The sequence below is a fragment of the Humulus lupulus genome, chromosome 3 (genome assembly GCF_963169125.1).
Source record: "Humulus lupulus chromosome 3, drHumLupu1.1, whole genome shotgun sequence".
NCBI lineage: Eukaryota > Viridiplantae > Streptophyta > Magnoliopsida > Rosales > Cannabaceae > Humulus > Humulus lupulus.
In genome coordinates, this window is record NC_084795.1 from 4,836,733 (window position 1) to 4,860,000 (window position 23,268).

At 37.9% G+C, this 23,268-nt stretch overlaps 2 protein-coding genes and 4 non-coding genes across 6 annotated transcripts in view; 1 reads left to right on the top strand and 5 right to left on the bottom strand.

Moving 5' to 3' along the window:
* Positions 1–3,880: 3,880 nt before the first annotated feature.
* On the bottom strand, positions 3,881–4,076 carry LOC133827638 (U2 spliceosomal RNA). The gene has a single exon (XR_009890290.1). It is a non-coding gene; the product is annotated as a U2 spliceosomal RNA (small nuclear RNA).
* Positions 4,077–5,153: 1,077 nt separating this feature from the next.
* Positions 5,154–5,349, bottom strand: LOC133827636 (U2 spliceosomal RNA). Its single transcript, XR_009890288.1, has one exon. It is a non-coding gene; the product is annotated as a U2 spliceosomal RNA (small nuclear RNA).
* A 7,740-nt stretch (positions 5,350–13,089) lies between these two features.
* LOC133820902 (G-type lectin S-receptor-like serine/threonine-protein kinase At1g61490) lies at positions 13,090–16,724 on the bottom strand. The gene is made up of 7 exons (XM_062253468.1): positions 16,487–16,724; positions 16,214–16,356; positions 15,911–16,118; positions 15,567–15,804; positions 14,777–14,927; positions 13,714–14,691; positions 13,090–13,633 (listed from the first exon to the last, which is right to left on the bottom strand). Exons 1-6 carry the CDS (start codon positions 16,638–16,640, stop codon positions 14,392–14,394), a joined length of 1,194 nt encoding a protein of 397 aa, XP_062109452.1. The 5' UTR covers positions 16,641–16,724; the 3' UTR covers positions 13,090–13,633; positions 13,714–14,391.
* A 364-nt stretch (positions 16,725–17,088) lies between these two features.
* Positions 17,089–23,268, top strand: part of LOC133821736 (protein FRIABLE 1-like) — a 6,279-nt gene continuing 99 nt past the window's right edge. Inside the window, exons 1-5 of the mRNA XM_062253883.1 lie at positions 17,089–17,189; positions 17,916–18,080; positions 21,996–22,076; positions 22,841–23,086; positions 23,196–23,268. The exon at positions 23,196–23,268 is cut by the window's right edge and continues 99 nt beyond it. Of these exons, the coding sequence (XP_062109867.1) occupies positions 17,089–17,189; positions 17,916–18,080; positions 21,996–22,076; positions 22,841–23,086; positions 23,196–23,268 (666 nt within the window). The remainder of the gene's footprint in view (positions 17,190–17,915; positions 18,081–21,995; positions 22,077–22,840; positions 23,087–23,195) is intronic.
* LOC133827635 (U2 spliceosomal RNA) lies at positions 17,335–17,530 on the bottom strand. Its single transcript, XR_009890287.1, has one exon. It is a non-coding gene; the product is annotated as a U2 spliceosomal RNA (small nuclear RNA).
* Positions 20,371–20,566, bottom strand: LOC133827639 (U2 spliceosomal RNA). Its single transcript, XR_009890291.1, has one exon. It is a non-coding gene; the product is annotated as a U2 spliceosomal RNA (small nuclear RNA).

Consider the following 23,268-nt stretch of genomic DNA (forward strand, 5'->3'; position numbering starts at 1 on the left):
CTCAAATGCTCCGTATCGAGTAACACATGTAGTCTTTGGTTCATCCCCATCTGCAATCCTCACCTGATAATAGCCCGATCTCAAGTCCAACTTTGTGAAGTATTTAGCTCCACTTAGCTGGTCGAACAAATCAGCGATTAAAGGAATGGGGTATGTGTTGCGAACTGTCACCTTATTGAGAGCCCTATAGTCGATGCACAGTCTCAAGCTCCCATCGTGCTTCTTCTGGAATAGCACCGGTGCGCCATATGGCGCCTTCGACGGTCTGATGAAGCCTGCCTCCAATAGCTCTTTTAATTGCTTCCTCAATTCTTCTAGCTCAGGGGGTGCCATTCTGTATGGCGCTTTTGTTGGAGGTTTCGCTCCAGGCACCAGTTCTATCTGGTGATCAATCCCCCTCTTTGGTGGCAAGGCTTTGGGGAGTTTATCTGGCATCACATCCCCATACACCTTCAAGACCCTCGTAATTTCTAGTGGAACAATTTCTTCCACTACTTCTTCGAACACGGTGGGTACAGCTACATAAGTCGGCTCCTGCTTCCTCACACCCTTCTTGAACTGTAAAGCTGATAGAAGCTTCACAGCAGGGGGTGGCTTCACCTTTGCAGGTACCATTGAAGGAGTCTCTCCCATTATGAGTAAGCTTCCAGTGGCAGGAATTGGAATGGCACCTTTCTCGGTTAGAAAGTCCATTCCCAAAACTACATCGAAGTCGTCCATATGGACGACCACCAAATCAGTCTGCCCTTCCCACGTGTCGATCTTCACTTTTACCCCTTTAGCCACGCCAGATGTGGCCAAGGCTTTGGAGTTGACCGCCTTCATGCGGCCTGCATCTTTCTCCAGCTTTAGTCCCAGTCGCTTTGCTTCGAGTTCAGAGATGAAGTTGTGGGTGGCGCCAGTATCAATCATCACGCTTTTGGCAGGCTTGCCATTGATAGCGGCATCCACGAACATTAGCCCTTTCCCCAGGGTCTTCTTCCCTTTCTCGCCATGCTTCTTGAGAGCGTTCAACAGGCGGACAGCGCCCATGTGCGCGTACTCTTCTTCTTCTTCCTCTTCTCCTTCACCTTGTTGTTCTTGGCCAATGAGGGCATTTATCTGGCCCCGGAATTTGCATACTGCCGACTTGTGTGGGCCTTTGCAAATCCAACAAGCTAGCGACTTCTTCCCTACAGCAGCATCTGTCCCACTGGAAGAATTGGACTCAGCTGTCCTCTTCTCTCCCCCACTCTTGCCCTGCCAGGACTTCCCAAACTTCTTACTCCCGACGCTACTTGAGCTGGCTGGAGGGGTAGCCTTTTTCGGCAGGCTACTCTTCGGAGTGTAGTCTGTTAAGCGTTCGGCAGCAGCTTGAGCGGTGGCTAGATCAGTCACCCGCTGTCTTTGAAGTTCTTGCTTGGCCCACGGTTTCAGTCCCTCGAGGAAGCAGAAGAGCCTGTCCACTTCGGACATGTCTTTAATATCGAGCATCAGTCCCGAAAATCTCTTTACATACTCTCGGACTGTCCCGACTTGTTTAAGCTCTCGTAACTGGCGACGAGCTATGTAAACTACATTTTCTAGCAGAAACTGCGTCTTTAATTCCCTCTTCAGGTCCGCCCAAGATGTGATGGTACACCTGCCATTCTCTATATCATCATATTTGGTCCTTCACCACACTTTGGCATCCCCCGACAAATACATGGTAGCCATGGCGACCTTTCCATCTTCCGAATCGGCCCGCACGACTCTAAAGTAATGTTCCATGTCAAAGAGGAAATTCTCCAAATCCTTTGCATCTCTGGCCCCATTATAGGGCCTCGGCTCGGGTACTTTGGCTCGGCCATATTCCATACCTATCGGCCCTGTTGCAGGGGCATTCCCAACCGCTCGCATGGTCAGGTTTACCTTGGCAGTTAGCTCAGCCATTTCTTCTCTGAGCACACCGACTGCCTCCCTGCAATCTTCCGTTGTGTCATTTATTGAAACTTCTTGTTCCCTTAGCATGCGCTCCACTGCCGCGATGCGCTCTTCCCACCGAGGGGAAACAGAAGTACTTGTTGGAGTGTTTCTTTTCTCCAACGCGATAATTCTGGATAGAAGAACATCATTCTCCTTCTCCAACGCAGCTATGCGATTGTATGCATCAGACGAACCCGAGTCCTGACTTGCAGAGGAAAGATCCCTGACCCTCTCGTCCAGGCCATCTAGTTCCCCTACTCGCTTCTCAAGAGCTTCGATCCTCTGAGTGTTGCTCACCATAGTGTGTTTTTGCCAAGCGCTTTCTAACTTGGCTCTGATACCAACTGTCACGGGCCGGCTATTTGGGGATTCCAACTAGACGGAACTTGCGGCACTTGCAGACTCTTCAAGCTAGCAAGTCAGCCTACAACACACACCTACAGGCAAACAAACTCAGCGGTTAGCCACATACACATCTCGGACATGCAACGGGCAATAACGAAGTATGAGCAAGCACAAAGCAAGTCATTCCTAGGAACGTCCACACAACACAAAGCACACAACAAGGCAAGTGGCACACAAAGGCCCAACGAAGGTAACAAACAAGTAACACATAAGCAACAAGGAAGTACACAGGGGCAAGTATGGATAAATGTTATTTCATTAGTATATAGCCTTGATAGGGCAAGGGAGTACACAGCTTTGGCCCCTATCTGCTGATGGCCATGGTGCTTCCCTAAGTCACCAGGTCACCTCCCCCTAAGGAGCCTTCTAGGGAAATAAAGTCTTCCCAGGAACATATATGATTTTTGTCTGGGAGACATATGCAATATTACAAAACTGCCACTACCCTATCCCATGAGGTTGCTTGGTGCAAGACTTGACTAATGATCAAGCATCAAGGCATGCTCATTACAAAATGGCCCCATGTGGGTGTGCCAAAGGGGCAGCACGCCACATTTGGCATTGTTTTCAGAAAATAATTTTTAAAAACAAAGTTACAAAAAACATAAAATTTTGAGAACAACAAAAAGTTATTTTCTATTGTTCTCAAATTTTTTTTCCTAACTTTACTTCTTATTTTTCATCATTTTTTCTTTCAAATTATTTTATCTCATTATTTATTACAAATTTTTAAAATATTTTTCTCTTTGTAAATATATTTATTAATTTTTTATTTAAGATTTAAAAAAAATAAAACTAACAAAATTGTTTTTAGAAAATATTAACCAAACAATTCTTATTTTTTTAAAACTACAAAAACAGTTTTCTGTTCTCATTTCTGATAACAAAATTTTGAAAACAAAAAACAGAAAATGCTGCCAAACAGGCCCATTAGTTTTCAGGTTACAAACAGCTAGCTTTGAATTGGAAGAATAGAATTCAGGGTTGAAACTTCTCTAACTTAATCTGAAGTGAATTTGAACTATTTTGTTATTTACAAGCATACAATACCATACTTGAATTCTGGAGAATTGAGCTTGTCTGCCTATACATGGAGTGCTTCGATTTTAGATTGGAAAAGGTAAAAAAGCAGTTAAACCCTGAAACACAATCGTGAAGCAAAGCAAAATCAATCTATTGGATTAGAATGGGGATGCAATCAAGTTTCTGAAGTGAACTTACCAAGTTATGTACACCATTAAAGGTAGTCTCTCTCTACATGTCGGTAAGCTGCATTTGCTAAATTTTTGGGCATGAATCAGTGTCAAGATAATCTTCAATACAAAAATATCAAACATTCTTGAACAAGAGTTGCAAGAACACCAGAAAAAATGTTCAGCCAGCATCATAGATAGGTGGACCAAAGGTCTATAGTCCACCATGCTTTATGGCTATCATCATGCAATATTTTTTCCTCAGATAAATATCATTTTGAAATACTATAAAGTTCTCTAAAGGAGAGGTCCAATGATCAAACTTCGAACTCAAGTAGGAGGGGTGCGCCAAGCCCATGCAATAGTGCAACGCGTGGGCGACACTCAAGAGCCCCAATAGCAAGCTATTGCGGTGGACTCTTCCCCTTAAAAAATTAATTTAATATCGTATGAGCCATTGGCCCACATATCAGATATTAAACTGATAAGAACAGATACTACACTTGATCTTAGCCAAAAGGCCGAGAAAGGTATGAATTGTAAAGTCAAATGATTTGGGTTTTATAAGTCGTTATTGAGCTGCTATTGTAGTTTGTAATCAATGTGGGAGTATTGAAACTAGCCATATTCATGTAATTAATTGTACAACAGCTATATCATTTTGCATTATTACCATGGCTCAGCAAACTTTCACCGCAAGGGCATTGAAGAAAAACTACAGCAAGCCTCACATTGATCTTATGAAAATATTGAAATGAAATATTTACTTTGAAATACTAAAATGTAATATATGTTATGTTATTAAGAGTCGAAAATCATGGCTTTTAGTTTTTTTTTTTCTCTTTAATTTTTTGCACAAAAGAAATATATAATGACCTAAATTTAGCTTATGTAATGACCTAAATTTATTACTTATGATATGAACTGGAATAGCCAGATAAGCTCAGTTTTCCAATATGTGTGGTGGTTCTCTCACCATAACAGACAAAACAGCTAAAATCCACTCCAAGTTGAGTGTGAGATGTTGGAGTTGTTGAAACTCACTTCTAGAAATATAAAGCTGAAGTAGAGTGAATTCAAAGAGAATGAGACATGTCTATCTCCCATAAATTCTTCATCTTATTATCATGGTAGTACTCAGTTTCCAGACAGATAGATTGACTTAAGAAGCATAGAAACAGGGGTTGCAGCCAATACATGGTAAACTACTCTGCACTCTCTAACTCAATATGATAGTATGGGAAACAAGCAGTTAAAGTTAAACCCTGAAACGAAACACAATTGTGAAGCAAAATCAATATACTGGATTAGAATGTGGCAGTAGTAATCAAGTGTCTGAAGTAAACTTACCAAATGCTCAGTCCTGTGCCAGCATCATAACTTTGGTCAATGCAACCACACCACAAATATAGATGTGTTATACACAGTTCTTGCTGTAAACTTACTCGAACTGCAATAAAAAAAACCATAGTTACTAGACATGCAATGAAACTGCAATAAAAAAAACCATAGTTACTAGACATGCAATGGAAAAACAGTGAACTTCTATGCCAATATTATGGTCCCTTGTTTAATTTATTGCTGCAATGGATAAGCTATGAACTAAGGTTGGAGGGGTGCGCCAAGCCCATGCAGTAGTGCAACACATGAGCGACACCTAAGAGCCCCAATAGCAAGCTATTGTGGTGGACTCTTCCCCTTAAAAAATTAATTTAATATCGTGTGAGCCATTGGCCCACATATCAGATATTAAACTGATAAGAACAGATACTACACTTGATCTTAGCCAAAAGGCCGAGAAAGGTATGAATGGTTCAGTCCTTCCATTTGAGCTTTATAAGTCTACAATGAGCTGCTATTGTAGTTTGTAATCAATGTGGGAGTATTGTTTTCTTATTTGGTCTGAATTCGTCTTTCATTAAACCAAAAAGCACTAGAGTACCATTTAGCTACAAAGCAAGTGAAGTAGTGTGTTCAGGGATGAAAGTATTTAAGAAAAACTGCATCCTAATCTTGACAGTAAACAACATCCTTATCAGTTAAAATTTCAGGCAAAAGTGGCAATTTTCATTCCAAATGCCTTAAACTTTTTTGAAAAAGAAAAGAAAATCCACAAAGATACACACAATTTTCATTCCTCTATGTTGAAGATGTTAAAAGTGTGACTTATAGGTTTTCACCTTAAACCAACTCTAAATATGATGATGCTTCATCAGAATGGTTTGTTTACAAATTAATTACCATCTCATCAGAGGATTCCCCCAAGTCCACAACTGGCTCTTTGGCCTTTTGTTTCCCTTTGCCTTGGGGAGCAGAAGGCCTTTCTCCGGAAGGACTGCCCGTGGGTTCCCTGATTGTAACCCCCGTCGGCCTCCTTCGGGGAGGGGACGCAGGAGGTTGCTGCTCGGGAACCCCCTCGGCAGTGGCATCGGCTACCACGGGTCCTCTTGTTTCATGGCGAGGAGCCAGGAGGCCAGACAGCCTCAGGTTTTCATCAGTGACCAGGGACTTGACGCTTTTTTCCGCGTCCGTCATCCTGGCCAGTGCATTGGACCTCAACACCATGTTTGGTGTTGGGGTCGGACGTAACCATGGGCCTGAAAGACAAAGTATAGTGTGAGAAGAATAAAGGGAGACTCTTTGATTAAAAGTATCGACCAGTAAAAGACAGCACTTACCTCCTCGAGCGAAGGCCAGGTTGTTGCTAGTTATGTCCGGAGTAAGGAAGTACTCCTTACTGTACTGCCCCACGTTGGATATATGCGTAGTGTCACTCAGGAACGTCCAGTTTGTGTCCTGGTGACAAAGATGGAAGAAACCCATCCCATATTGTTGCGGGTTGGATTTAAGGTCGAAAAGATAATTGACCTCGTGGGGGGTAGGTTCATGCCATTTTTTAAGTTTGTACAAGATATAGAGTGCGGCCAGCATTCTATATCCGTTTGGAGTAATTTGGAAGGGGGCGACATCGAAATAATTAGCCACCCCCTGATAAAAAGGATGTAGAGGGAGGAAAGCCCCTGCCTCTATGTGATACCGAGACCAAGCGCTGTATATACCTCCGGGGAGGTTAGCCCTTTGGTCTGCGGCAGGAATTCTAATGGTAACCCCTGTGAGAGGGTACTTCCTGAAATAGTTAGCAACCATCCGAGGGGTCACTACGCTGGTCGGGGAGATATACCACTCGACATCAGGCAGATTTTGATGGCGAGGGCGGGCTCTAATTTGGATGTTAGGGTCAGGAACAGAATTGTCTCGACCACTGGTCGAGGGAACCCTAGCCTGCGAATCAGGCTGGGCAGGAGGGTTTGGACTATCGTTGGATTCAGGTCTTTTCTTGCCTACAGATTTGGAACGGGCCATTTGAGATGGAGAAGGACGAGGTCTGGAAGAGGATCGTGAGAAGGGAATGGATTCGGTCAGCCGGTTGTTCTTCGCCTTCGAGCAGCTGGGCAAGAAGATCGTCGTCGATGGGCTGTTCACCTCCCCACAAATATGGCATCAAAGTCTGCAAACAGAGGAATGGGGAGGTGAGGATAGAGAATTTTTAAAAGGCTTTTTAGAATGGCGTTGGTCGAGTATAAAAGTTAAGCTTTTATACAACAGCATTCTAACAAAAAGCTAAATTTTTCCACACGAACAGTTTGAGAAACGGATCAAAGGATGATAGTAAAAAGTTGTTCAAAAAAGCTTTTTCAACTCCCCTTAGTGTAATGCCCCGGATTCCCTATTATGGTTAATGGCAGGATTAGTAGGCCGGGAGGGCCATAACTGTTTAATTATGCCATTAAATGTGTTTATGCATGTTTATGAGGATTATATTATCATATGATGTTAAATGCATGTTTGTGAGTCCACATTTGTTTACAGGGGTATTGTGGTAATTTGGCCCGTTGAGGGTATAATTGAATATTTGTTGTATGTTAATGATATATTGTGAGACCACATTATAATGTGGATTGGTTCGAGAATTCCGACATGAGACGATCTTTAAACATGATTTATCGGTTTGGTCATAACAGGTTTGAGCTCGGGGTGAGTCTCGGGGTGAATTTAAAGGTTATAGCGTTACCGGGGATTTTAGGGTAACGGGTTATGAATATTGGTGTTTGAGGATTTTGAGATTAGCGGGAAATGGGGAGTGTTAGTTATAATTAACGGGTTTAGCGGAATGTACCAATTTTGCCCTTAGGGAGGCTTTGGAGGCTTAAGATGACTTAAGGGGTATTTTGGTCTTTTTAGGGGAGGATATATATGACTAAGTGACTTGAAGGCTGTAGAATAAAACAGAGGTGATTTCTTTCCCTTCCCGTACCTTCTTTTTCTTCATCTTCCTTGTGAGATTTTGTGGGCTTGTTGAGGATTTGAGCTTGGAAGCCAAGCCTTGGTACCTTGGGAGAGTGTTTCATTGTTGAAGAGCACCATAACCTGAGCTTAAGGTAAGCTTTTAGCCACTGGTTTTTACATATACTCTGTTTTCGTTTTAGTTCCTAGATCATGAGTTTTGGTTGTGGAAAGTGGGAATCAAAGAGGGTTTTGATGTTAGTTTGATTGGGGTTTGATGTGAGTGAGCTAAGGGTGTTATTGGGGGTTTAATTACATGTTTGAAGGTGGTTCTATGTTGGTTTGAGGGGCTGGTTTGAGAGGAAGGAGCTCAGAGAGAAAACTGGTTCGAGTTTGGGTGTTCTTGCTTCCTGGGCTGGGTGCCGCGGCACGGCTTTAGCGTGCCGCGGCCCATGAGCGTCTGGCAGAGGGGGGGGGGGGGGGGGGCTTTCTGTTTGGGGCGTGCCGCGGCACGGCTTTTGGGGGCCACGGCCCATAGGGCCAAAATTGCTAAAAGGTGGTTTTTAGCTTAGGGATTCAAACCATAGGCCTCGGGGTTGGACCTAGTACCCGGTTGGGTAGTATTTGAGGTCTCGGGGGCTGGGATTTGGTTTGGGAAACCCCGGTTATCATTTTTATTGATGAATCCTATATTTTGGTTATGACCAGGTGACCGTCGAGGAAGTTAAAGGTTGATCGTTCTCAGGGGTCGTTCATATAATTATTCTCACTCGAACCAGAGGTAAGAAAACGGTGTTTGAATACAGTTGCACCTTGTATAGGTATATGGCATGTATGGTCTGATATTTGAGGCATGCTGGTTGATATATGTGGACATGGATTGCATATTAAATGCTGTTGAACGTTGTTTACCTGTTGAGACACTGACTAGTCAGGGACCGGCTCTAAAGTCGAGATTCATGCATTGAATGGCTCTAAAGCATTAATGCCAGACCGACCCTAGGGTCGAGAAACTTATAAGCGCTTGCCTGGCTTACAACCAGATGAATATAGCCAAGGTATGAGACCCCGGTGACTGTTTGTCACACGGCTAAGGGACGTTGTCCATAGTTTCGACTCCAGAGTCGTGAGGAAGGTTATGTTGGTGACTAATTACCATGCACCTGTCCTAAACGAACTTATAAATGAATCACTATTCAGTTAAGCCCTGGTGGCCCTAACGTCACACGGCTAGAAGGAGCGATGCTCATTACTGTGACTTTTAGCTATTGTCACCTATTTGTTGGACTGACAGTCCTGAGTGGATATTATGATTGTTGTTGATATTATATCATGTTTTGTTATGTTTTCTTGCTGGGCCTCGGCTCATGGGTGCTATGTGGTGCAGGTAAAGGGAAGGAAAAGCTTGGCCAGCCTTGAGTGGAGAGCTTGGGCGATGTGATGTACATACAGGGCCGCTTGACCGCCACGGTCAAGGAGTTCTCAGAGGGACTAGGGGTTTTCCCTATTTTCGCCGCTTAGGCCGGCGGAGATTGTATATGTGGAACTGTAGTAACTCTTTTGTAACTTGAACTACTTGTAAACATTTTAAAAGGCTCATGAGCAGTTTATTTACTTAATGAAAAGCGCCCTTTCCTTTTTACTGGTTTTACACCTTAACCTGTTAATGACACCTAGATCACGTTTTTAACCAAAGGACTCGGGTAGCGGGTCAAATTTCCGGTTCACCGATCACCGTAACTGTTCTGGGGTAGCCAGGGCGTTACACTTAGGGCGGGAAAAACCCATTTTCCAACTAGCCTAAAGATCGAAATTTTACTTCGATTTTACGTCCTAAAAGTATGATCCCGACTATTAAACTAACTCGTAACCCTTTTTCGCCTACAAGACATTCTACTCACAAGCATCTCAAACCAGAAACAGATGAACTCAAAAGTCAGCATATTGAAGCATGCAATATGAAAATTTGAGACATAAAGATTCGAAGACTTACCGGAAAGAAGATCGTCGAGAATGGTAAAAAGTCTTCGGGAGTCAGGGAACTCTCGGAATGAGTCTTGAAAATGCAGAAAAACGGTCTCCGGAGAAGATTAAAGCTCTGGTTTTTAGGGTTTCTTGAGAAGGCAATGGCGTGCGTAAAAAGAAAAAGGGAAGTTTGGAGATGTTATATAAGTTTGTCTGTGGCATAAAAAATGTGTAATCATTAGTTTCCCTTTTTTCGAAGTATGGGGAAGCGGAATAGCCGTCGAATTATTACTGGGGAACCGAAAAGTCATGATTAGACAGGAGTAGGTTACTTTTTCCAATAACACATGAAGGGTTCTGACACGTAAGGCGGGGTTACCGAAGGGTCGTTCGCTCAAAAAGTTTATTTATTGCTCGTAATAAATAAACTTGGGGGGCAAATGTTATCCAAAAAATTAGAGTTGATGATGTGGCAAGTAATCCCTGGACACGTGGCTGACGCCTGGAAGAGCTCTGCTAGTGTATCAACCAGGAGACGTATTAGAAGCAGTAAGCGGCCCAGTCTTACCTGCGACCAGGCTGGTCGATGGTTCCGCATGCAATGTAATATTACTGTAAAGATCTTTGGAGATCCCGAATTTAACTCATACAATCTCCTGAATATCCGATTATTTAGGAGAGAATATCGGCAACTAAATCATGTAATCCCCCTTGAGCCTATAAATAGAAAAAGATAGCTCGAGGGAGGGGATTTTTGGCTTTTGAATTATTTGAGACTAGAGTAATTCTCCTTGGAATATTGTATTGTTCTTCAGAGGTTAGTGAAACTCATTGAACCCTTGTTCTTTGATCACTCCTTTGATTCTTATATCAATAACAATCTGAGTGGACGTAGGTCATTACCAGATCCTGGGGCCGAACCACTATAAAATATCGTGTTCTTATTACTTTTTGTCATTCGATTCTTTTCAACGCATTAATTCACATCAAGCATATTCTGACTCCGTGTCAGTTGGCCAAAATCTGGGTCAACATTATTCTTTACCATGAAAAGATGAGATAAATCTTATGAGAAATCTAAAAATGACATTATATCATTGGCAATAATACAATAAAATATTAGACATAAAACCTAACACAAATATTACTTTCACTATTTATAAAATACATAGAAAGAGCATGACTAATTCTATATAGATTTAGCAAAAGTAGATATATATGAATGAGATGGAGAAAATGATAAAGAAATTATCTATATTATTTTCAGTAATTTGATAATACATAGAAAGTGCTTGACAAAATCTATATACTATTAGTAAACATAAATATAGATAACAAGATGAAGAAATAGAGATGAAATAAAATAAATCACTCAAATATATAAACTTTAAGTACATGGTGAATAAAAAATATCAAACAAAGTCATAGTGCATATAGGATCATCCTAACCTTCCTAAGAAGGTTAGCCTATTATGCTAGACATTCTCATGATATTCTAGAGAGAAAATATGAGAAATGAAACTAAAATTTGGTAGAGTTTTGCTACCTAAAAATTACATACATAATGTGAAATGAGAGTCCCTGTTTATAGAGGGAGAAAATGACTAAAAAGAAATTAAACAACAATTTGGGGTTTACAAAATAAATCTGAAATATTAATAATAAAATATGATTTTGAAAAACCAAATCTTATTATAAATATTAACCTAGTTATTTTGGTGTATGGTTAAAATGCCATTTTTCAAAAGCACCAAAAAAGATGAGCTTTAAAGCTCAAAATGGTAATTTTGCAAGGCCCAAAGTGGACAAAACATGGGCTGAAGGTGGTTGTGGCAGAGGAGGGTTTTGACCCACTCCCAGCCAATGGGATCGCGCCACGTGGCGCTGGCTGGGAGAGGGTTACGTTGGGTGCTTTGGTTGGCCACGTTGGGCCTGCTGGGCCGCTGGGGTCTTTGGGTGTTCATTGGGGTAAAGCAGCGTTGGAGGTCACGTTGGGCTTCAGGTGGGCTTCAGCTGATAAGGAAATGAAAGATGGCTTGGGCCTTTGGCTGCAGGGGAGGTTGAAGGGCTGCTGTGTTGAAGGAAAATGGGCTCAAACCGGGTCAGTAGGTGGGCACACGGGTGGGTCACGTAGGCTGCTGGCTTGCTGAAGCGGACGCGTGGCGCAATGCTAGCGCGCCACCTAGCGCTGGGAGAGAAGAATACCAGGCGGGCCTGGGCTATTTGGGCCGAAATTGTGGGCCAATTTTCTTCAAAAATGCCAAATTTTCCTCATTTCTTCAACTTTATTTATTTATTTCTTCTTTCTTTTCTTTGTGACAAAATGCATATTTAATTCCTATAAAATAACAATAAATCAAATCATAATTAAATGTTTTCATTTATAAAATAAATCATATTAATTCAATAAAAATAATAATCAAAACTTAATTTATTTTGATATTTAAGATCAATAAATGTGCACTTTTCACCTCTAATCAACACCTGGCAGGGCCAGACTTGTGGTGGACTCCAGGTGGCTGGGCCTCTTCTTCAATTGGGCCAGCTGCTAAGAACAAAACAACTAAATACTCCTTAAAAATGCCATTTTTAGCTTAATTTTTTTCTCTTTTTCTTTTCTTTTGCTTTTATTAATGTCACAATGCACCATACTTTATACAAATTAAATTAAAATTAATATTTTCCCTTAAAGAAATATATCAAAATAATTTTAAGGAAATATTAATTAAAACTTAATTTAATTTATGCTTTAAGCTTAGTAAAATATCTTTTTTAAGTACTAATCACATCTACTAATTCATTTGTTTGAATTTTGATTGCTCCAGTAACTTTAGAGACATCTTTGACTGGAAGAAGTTTGTTGAAGTAATAAAAGATGACAATTATAATATAATTCACACTCAACTGATAGGATTCTCTCTAAACACAAATTTTTTTCTCTCTCTAAACACAAGTTTTTTTCTCTGTGAAGATTTGCCCACCCTTCTAAGTGATTCTAAGGGTGCTAAGGATAAATAAATTAAAGATAATATTTCAAAAGCACTCCATATAATATAAATACTCTTATCATTATTTCTCATAATTTAATAGATAACTTTAGTTACCATACCCTTTACCAAAATATAAAAAACTAAACCCATAAAAATAAAATTTTAAAAGAAAAACCATAAAAAGTAGAATAAAATTTAAGAAAAAAACCATAAAATGTAATTTCTTTTGTTGGTGGTTGGCTTTTGAACGATACTACACTTCATCATAGCCAAAAGGCCAAGAAATGTATGAATTGTAAAATGAAAGAATTTGGGTTTTATAGGTCATTAATGAGCTGCTATTGTAGTTTGTAATCTATGTGGGTGTATTGAAACTAACCATATCATTTTGCATTACTACCTTAATAGGGATTATAAGTAAGACCATGACTCAGAAAACTTTCACAATGAGAATCTACATTTCCATTTTGCCAGCAAGCAACATCCTTCTCAACTCAAATTTCATGTAAAATCACCAGTTCCTATAATGATGATAGTGACTTGTGCATCTACTAATAAATCTATATTTTGTGTAGAACATTAAAAAAGCTGAAACAACTACATGTGATTAAAGATGAGCTTTCATACTATGGCTTGAGCAATTGTTTATGACTCCTCACAAGGTCTGAACCATCATCAATCTGAAGTTAATGTTAGCAGTTTTGTTGGTTTCAAGCATAGAAATACCATACTTGAATTCTGGAGAAATGAGCTCATCAGCCTATTTAAGTTCATATCATAGGAATAACTGCCTACTGGAACTCATGAAATGCTTCATTTTTGGATTAGAAAAAGTGAAAAAGCAGTTAAACCCTGAAACACAATTGGGAAGCAAAATCAATATATTGGATTAGAATGTGGCTGTAGCAGTCAAGTGTCTGAAGTGAACTTACCAAGTTATGTACCATAAGAGATTAGCTTCTCTTTACATGCCAGCCAGTAAATTGCATTTGCTAAAAAAATTTCCCTCTGGATTCGGCTTCTGTCTTGAATACAAATATTTAAACATTCTTTAACAAGAGTTACAAGAACACCAGAAATGTTTAGTCCTGTGCTAGCATCATAGCTTTGGTCAATGCAAAACAACCTTATCACAAACATTTCAGATAAACATCATTGACGGACGCCAAATCTAGATGTTGTTACAAACAGCTCTTGCAGCTGGTTCATCAAGGAGGAATCTACTTTATTCCATCCAAGTATGCTGATATACTGAGAATTCTTGAAGTAAAAGGTGAGGAGTTGAACAAGTTTGCTGGTGGACCAAATGATCTATAAGCTACCATGCTTTACAGTACAGTACAGTACAGAAGTCTCAAGACTAAGAAACAAAAAACGCCAAAGAATATACTTTTTCTCTGATAGATTATAAGTTCTTTTGCTGTACATGCAATGAAAAAGCAATGAGCTTCTATGCCAATGTTGTGGTCCCAAATTGGATGAAGTGACAACAATACTCATAAATTAATACAACACTCTAAACTCCAAATTTACTATGAAGAAAAGAAAAGTATAAAATAGCCATATTAGCACATATTAATTTCCTCTAAAATATACTATTGAACAATTCTTTATCGCGGTTTAATCAATGACATAGTGGCCTCATTGATAGAGAATCTACTACCATTTTGTGTTGCTGGATCATAACTGGTTGGAAAAGTAAAAATAGGTTGTTTGGGTTGGGATTGATCAAGTGCTTGGTTGCTTAACATGTAAGCAACTTGTGCCATGGAAGGTCTATCAAATGCAGAGTCTTGAACGCATAGAAGCCCAATATGTATGCATCTCATTGCTTCTGATTCATTATATGACTCACCCAATGCTTCATCTACCAACTCTATCCCTCTATTTTCACTCCATAGTTGCCATGCCTGATTCATTTTATTTATATGACCCTTAGTTTTCCACAAACACAAAAGATAATGCTTCATTTTTGAGAGAATTATGTGAACTTACATGTGCAATAAGGGCTTGGTGTTGGTCTCCATCTTTGAAGCTAGTATTCTTTTTTCCACTTACTATCTCTAGTATCAACACACCATAGCTAAACACATCAGATTTTTCTGAAAAGATTCCACTCAATGCATACTCTGGAGACATGTATCCACTGCAATTGAGTAAAAACATGTCATCAAATCAGATGCATGCATGTACTACAGCAATCAAACCAGGTATAGTAACAACACATTAGTACATATATTGCACACTATTAATTAGGTGTGGCATATGAGTTTTCATTTAAAAAAAAAAAGACATTTGTGATAAAATTTCTCAACTACCTTCAAAATATAAGCCCCTTGCCATGTCAGGCACAGGCGGGCTAGGCCTGTCCCAAATAAAAAGGCCCAATTTTTTAAAAAATGTTATTTTTTTTCTATACAAAAAGGCTTCATAATTTTACAAAAATACCATTTTATATATAAATATTGTAAAAATGCTAATATTTTACTTGGCCCCCAATGCTCACGAGCCGGCCTGCATGTCAATTTGTGATAAAAGTTCTCAACTACCTTCAAAACATTCTATCATTAATTGGAAAAGGAAGCCCCTTGCCATGTCAGGCCTGTGCCTAGGGACCCCAAATAAAAAGGCCCCATTTTTTAAAAATGCTATTTTTTTCTATATAAAAAGGCTCCATAGTTTTACAAAAATACCCAAATTTTCCTTGGCCTGGCCCTGCATGTCAATTAGTGTCTCTAGTCCTGGTAATAATAAATACATGTCAAAATAAAGGAAGGATTCTTACATTGTTCCTACCTCCCTATGAGTATTTACTTGATCAAATGTGCCTTCAAAAACCCTTGCCAATCCAAAATAAGATATTTTTGGGTTCATGTGCTCATCAAGTAGAATATTACTGGCCTTCAAATCTCGATGTATTACCTTTAGGCTGGAATCGCGATGGAGATATACAAGACCTCTTGCAATGCCATCAATAATGTTGAACCTTGTGGCCCAATTAAGATCTGACCTTTTTCTTTCATCTAAGTAAGAAATCAATTAACACCATAAAAGTTAAATAGTGACAATGTTCAGCAAATGTATATTAAACACAACTATACAAAGTGAGAATAAAGAAGAGAAGCTAACCAAATAGAAAAGTATCCAAGCTCTTGTTGAGCATGAACTCGTATATTAATAACTTCTCTTGCTTTTCAATGCAGCAACCAATGAGCCTAACAAGATTTCTGTGTTGACGTTTGGAGATCAATATCATCTCATTCCTAAATTCTTCTTCGCCTTGTGATGAGCTGCTAGACAATCTTTTCACTGCTACTTCTTTCCCTTGTAGTTGTCCCTGCAAATTTTCAGAAAAAACATTACTAATTAATAAGTTCATTCACGTGTCCTTCTGCATATTGGATTCTATTTTCTCATGAAAACCAAAATGACCTTATAAACAGAACCAAATCCTCCTTGACCAAGTTTGTTTGTAAGGCTAAACTTGTTTGTGGCTATTAGTACGCTATCCAACTCAAAAAAATGAAGCTCAGGTGGTTTGTCTCCTCTGTTGAAATCATTATTTGTGGAGTTCTCTGGTTGCAAATGACATATAAAGCAATAAATATCACCAAGAAAATAGTACAGAAATTAGCTATTGGCCCTACAAATCAAAATATACTTTATTTTTTGTGACTAAGAAAGCAGCTGCAAATATTTTCTCACCTTTTCTTTTAGCTTTTCTTCTATGCAAAACAAGGACTATGGCAGCTAATAATGCTGCCCCAACAGAAATAGCTGCAACAAGGGCGATGACTGTGATTTTGGTCTTACTTGAATGTCTTTCTTGGTCTGAAAGTTTTAAAAATGGCATGAGCATCTACTACCATTTTGTGTTACTGGATCATAATTGGTTGGAAGAGTAAAAATAGGTTGTTTGGGTTGAGGTTCATCAAGAACTTGGTTGCTTAACATGTAAGCTACTTGTGCCATGGAAGGTCTGTCTAAGGCAGAATATCCACTGCAATCGAGTAAAAACATGTCATCAAATCACAGCATGCATGTACTACAACAATCAAATAACACATTAGTACATAATATTACACACCATTAATTAGAAGTGGCATATGAGTTTTCATTTTAAAAAAAAAAAAAAATACATTTGTGATAAAAATTTATTATTTTCTCATATCCCTTTCCATGATTGTAACTGCCTAACAAAATAGAAATATCACTAACACATAAAAACATGAAAGACACAATAATTTGTCAACTCAGCCAAGCCTTCTTTGGCACTCTATATCAATTTCCAGGGCGTATCATTCACGATGGAAGAATCAACACTATTCCAATGGCGATATACTTTGAATTCTGAACTTTGCTTGTGGGCCAAATCAAGAAAGAAAGAGAATAGAAACAGAATCCTCAAGTTCTATATCATAATCAATTAAATCCTTCAAAAGTTTTAAAAATGTGCAAACTTTGCAGCTTTCTTAAAAAGCATAGAGAAAACAGTATACTATTAATCTAATCAGTAAACGAGAGGCCCAATGGCCAAAAGTTGAACTCAGTTGGAGGGGTGCGCCAAGCCCATGCTATAGTGCAACGCATGGGCGACACCTAAGAGCCCCAATAGCAAGCTATTGTGGTGGACTCTTCCCCTTAAAAAATAAATTTAATATCGTGTGAGCCATTGGCCCACATATCAGATATTAAACTGATAAGAACAGATACTACACTTGATCTTAGCCAAAAGGCCGAGAAAGGTATGAATTGTTTAGTCAAAGGATTTGGGTTATATAAGTCGTTATTGAGCTGCTATTGTAGTTTGTAATCAATGTGGGAGTATTGAGAGTACAACAGCTATATTATTTTGCATTATTACTTATTAGTTACAAGTAAAGCAACTAAAATAGTGTGTGTGGTAAGACCGTGGCTCAGCAAACTTTCACCAGAAGAGCATTGAAGAAAAACTACATCTTAATGTTGCAGTAAACGACATCCTTCTCTACTCAAAGTTCAAGTAAAAATAGCAATTTCATTACAAATGTGTTAACTTGATTTCACCTGAAACTTACTTCTAAATAAGATAATACAACTTCAAACAAGTGAACTTACTTCTAAATGCCTTTCAGTTTGATCCCTTACTAATCAGTTATCTTGAAGTTGCTGTAGAGAATGACTGCACACAACCATTACTAATGAGCTCTGAATCTAACGAAGAAGAAGAAGATGATGTCGAAGATTGTGACGATGCTGATGAAGATTCTGACGACAAAATACAGAAGCCAGTTGATTCAATTCTATCAGCATATAGAAGGTTCATGGCATGTTTCCACTACCAACTTTAAGTGTATGTTTATGCTTTTCGTTTCCAGTTATTTGCTCTAAATTTCAATATATAGATCACCTCTCTCACTTGAGTCATTCTATTTTTAACCAGGTTCAACTATTTATATACTTATGCTCAACTATGCAATGGAGATTTTACTTGACACTGTTTTGCATGCCCCCAGTAAACATTGTTGTTGGTAACTATATCAGCAAACATGTTTGAAGCAAGGTACACATTCAATTTTGAAAATGGACATTAGTTTCCTTATTGAAAATGAGATGTCTAAACCATTTTCTTCAAATTTGAAAATTCATTCTGGACTTGGTTTCTTCATATGCATGGTTGTATTGGGCTATGCCTATGCGGGTACAATCATACAAGTGATCTTATGGACTATCAGCCTCAATCAATTCCATTATTCTATATGATAAAACTAGTCACTTTTTCCTTGTACTCTTTCTCCATTATAATTCATTTATTTATTTTGCAGGCAAGTTTTACTGGCATCTGAAATTATAGTATGTCTAGGCATACTCTTAAGCTTTTAAATCGTACTTCATGAAGATAACTTTCTAAGCATATCAACTTTGTTTTAATTAATCTCTCATATCACTTTTATGTCACACATTTTACCACCTTATAAAGCAAGGGAATTACAAGCCAATGCATACCAGTAAAGAGCTTTACTCATTAAGTTTATTTTAATTCATCATATTTATAGCCAATATAGGTTCCGAGACAGAGTCATTAAAAGCCTCTTTTGCTTCTAAACTAAAGTTTTATCTACATTTTTTTATTCTTTTTTCTAGCTGAGATGAGAGCCTAATACTGATATAGACACATGGTGACATGTTTATAAACTGTGGAAAGAATTGAAGGGCGGATCATATTATGTGAATGGCTAAATATATCAGAGATATATAAATTGAGGAGTGTATGACATTGCATAATATTCAGACCACGTTTCAGATTATGCATTAACAGGAGCAATTTACAAGGCTCATTAGACTCTTGTGTATTATGATGTGTACTACTAATGACTCAGAAGGCTGACTCTCATAAATTGTTATTGTACTTCAATTGAGCTACCATCATAGAGAATAAACCTTTTTAGCTCAATTTTATGAGTATGTGTTATATCTTTCAGGAGGTTATTCTGATGGAAGCAATTAGATTATGGACTATGTTGTTTATTCTACTGATCAGCTGTAGGATTTAACAAGCCTCACATTGATCTTATGAAAATATTGAAATGAAATATTTGTTTTGAAATACTAAAATGTAATATATGTTATGTTATTAAGAGTCGAAAATCATGGCTTTTAGTTTTTTCTTTTCTCATTAATTTCATTTTAATTTTTTGCACAAAAGAAATATGTAATGACCTAAAATTATTACTTATGATATGAACTGGAATAGCCAGATAAGCTCAGTTTTCCAATATGTGTGGTGGTTCTCTCACCATAACAGAAAAAACAGCTAAAATCCACTCCAAGTTGAGTGTGAGATGTTGGAGTTGTTGAAACTCACTTCTAGAAATATAAAGCTGAAGTAGAGTGAATTCATAGAGAATGAGACATGTCTATCTCCCATGAACACTTCATCTTATTTTCATGGTAGTACTCAGTTTCCACCACAAAGCTTAGATTTTAGGTTGCAGACAGGTAGATTGACTTAAGAAGCATAGAAACAGGGGTTGCAGCCAATACATGGTAAACTACTCTGCACTCTCTAACTCAATATGATAGTATTAACCACACATTGAAACTTGGAATGCTATAAATTTAGGTTGGAAATGGGAAACAAGCAGTTAAACCCTGAAACGAAACACAATTGTGAAGCAAAATCAATATACTGTATTAGAATGTGGCAATAGTAATCAAGTGTCTGAAGTAAACTTACCTAGTTATGTACCATCAGAGGTTTCTCTTTACATGCCAGCCGGTATATTACATACCAGAAATGTTCATTCCTGTGCCAGCATCATGGACACCAAAATCTAGATGTGTTATAGACAGCTCTTGCAGCTGGTTCATTAAGGAAGAATCAACTTGCATGAATTGCCAGTGTATATATCATATGATATTTTTTTCTTTAATAGATGATAAGTTCTCATGATGTAGACTTACTCAAACTACAATAAAAAAATACATAGTTACTAGATTATGAAATGAAAAATCAGTGAACTTCTATGCCAATATTAATATGGCCCCTTGTTTAAATTATTGTTGTTAAATTTGGAAAAGCTCAATGGATAAACTATGAACTGAGGTTGGAGGGGTGCGCCAAGCCCATGCAGTAGTGCAACACATGAGCGATACCTAAGAGCCCCAATAGCAAGCTACTGTGGTGGACTCTTCCCCTTAAAAAATTAATTTAATATCGTGTGAGCCATTGGCCCACATATCAGATATTAAACTGATAAGAACAGATACTACACTTGATCTTAGCCAAAAGGCCGAGAAAGGTATGATTTGTTAAGTCAAAGGATTTGGGTTTTATAAGTCATTAATGGGCTGCTATTGTAGTTTGTAATCAATGTGGGAGTAACCACTAGAGTACCATTTAGCTACAAGTAAAGCAACTGAAGGGTTTTTAAGAAAAATTACATCCTAATCTTACCAGTAACAACATCCTTCACAACATTTGGAAATTGACAGTCACAACATACTCGAAATTGAGGAACTGCATAACATCAAAAAACAACCAAAATTTAAAGAAAAAAAATAACATAATCAGCAACTATTTTTTGTCAAAATTCCTATATTTTATTCAAGAATCCGTGCACAGAACAAAAATAAGTGAAATATACTAATCTCAGAGACCTCAACCAAGCTCAAATCACATATCTAATCCACCTATCTCAGATCATCAACGACATAATACATAACAAAGACATAAACGCCAAATCAAATTCATAACTACAGTAATATGAAATCATATTGTGAGTGAAACTGAAATGGAAAAAGTAAACAGTCTCGTGATCCATAAGCGAAAATACACTATTACATATTTGAAAATCTAAGAAAATATTTGTTGAATGTGACACTATGAATTAGACTGAGAGAGAAAGCAAAACAAACCTGCGAAAGTGGCTGAAATAGGCATTGCAAACTCCTGAGAGGTTTTTTCTTTTTAAACTTATATATTAGCATAATATATTTTTCTTTTGCTTAATTTAAGGGTTATTTTTATGGGGTTTATTGATTTTTTTATAAAAAAAAATAAAGTATTCTCACGTGTTATCATGATAAATATTAATTTAAATTTAAAATTTAAACAAAACATAATATGAATAGGATTAGGATATGAAAACACACATATATATATATAGATATAAGTATATATTTTCCTCTTTCTCTCCTATTATTATTTATCAACTTGACTCTTTTGTTTTCATTCATTCTTGAGATTGAGAATAATGTTGATTCAGGTGAGTATTTGACGTAAATCTATGCATAGTTTGGTGAAACCGATCCTAAGGTGGACAAAAAAGCAATGGGCTTTAAGGGCTGTGGCTGTGGTGGCATTGGCCTCCTTTATCTCGATCATAGTGCTATTTCATGATTTAGTGGCGATGGTGCCACCACCTCACACGAGTAGTCTCCTTTCTTACTATAGACACATGCGAGAAAGAGAACTCAAAAGAGAGAAAGTGATCAAGTTTCTGCAAACAAATTCGTGGCTAGCTAACACTGTACCACTTTCGACTCAAAAGCTTCGATGTCAGACAATGAAGACTTTGGTTCAAAGATTAAGAAAAAAGAAAGTCATACATTGCTCATCATTTAAGTTGTGTTTCTAATTAATTCCAAAAATGTCACTATCATACATAGCCTTAAAAATGTCACATCTATACAAGTTTAATTAATGTGGGTTTGTGTTTTTCTTTTCTTGTAGATATGAAAAGGATATGCTAGCTTTCACATGTTGCAGCCAAAACCTTACCATGAATGAGCATGAAGAGCTTACAAAAATGAGGTATGAGACAAAGCATTGGAAAGAAAAGAAGACCAATGCTAAAGTACGAAGACTCCATGGGAATTGTTGGAACTTTTTAAATGAATTATTAAAAAAATATAGTTGTGTGTGATATGGGAAAAGTCTCAAATGGAATTGAAACAATTTTTTAGGAGTGTATATAAGTTGCAAGTGACATGTATTGGGGTGTGTCCCAAGGAGTACTCAGTTTTGTGCATATGGTGGTGGACTCACACACTTAGCCACCACACATGCGCGCCGCCATCTGACCAAGTTGGCGGGTGGTGTCATATTTTAATTTTTGTTTTTTGTTGAAAAATTTATTCAATAAAATAAATATTTTTATTATTTTATTAATTAAATTAATCTTAAAAACGATTATTTTTTTTAAACGGTTTTAATAATGGGATCCGAAATTTCCTCCACGGCTAAATGGAAAAATGTTTTTTGCCGTTTTATGGGATCAAACATTTTTTTGCTATATAAGTCAGATCAAACATTTTTTTGAAAAAATAGAATTTTTTTACTCGTTCTCAACGAATTTTCTCAGAGCTTTTGAGGGTGTACAATAGCAAATCCTCTCGGTGCAGGGAGGAATCGTACAGAGACTGTTTTATCCTGGGGACGGTGTGGTTGATAAACTACTGTGCACACTTAGGACAGAGCCGCGAAACGTCTTAAAGAGAGCGACATTGTCCGCGACTCAGCCAGAAAAATTGATCGGTAATTTCGTTCCAAATTTATTTTCTATTAAGGAACATCAGGAATTGTCCCATGACACCAAGAGAAGTTGCCATATTTCTTGAGACACTTGGATATCCATCTGATACACAAATTTACATAGTTGTTGGTAAACTTTATGGTAAAGATGGTCTCCAGTCGTTGAAACAAAAGTTTCCAAATCTGTCTACTAAGCTCAGCTTAGCAACAGAGGAAGAGTTAAGGCCTTTCATGAATTCACAGAATTGGCTTGCTGCTATAGACTATGTTGTGGTGTTGGAAAGTGATGTGTTTATTCACTCTAAACTAATTCTCCTCCTATATGGAAAACTATTGTATATATACCATTTTAAGTGAGCTATATAGAATGATAACTAACATTTATTTTTGTTTTTGTAGGAAAAATTTAGTGAAGTTCGTTGACGAATTAGACAAGGGTAACATAACTTGGGCAAGGTTTTCATATTTGGTC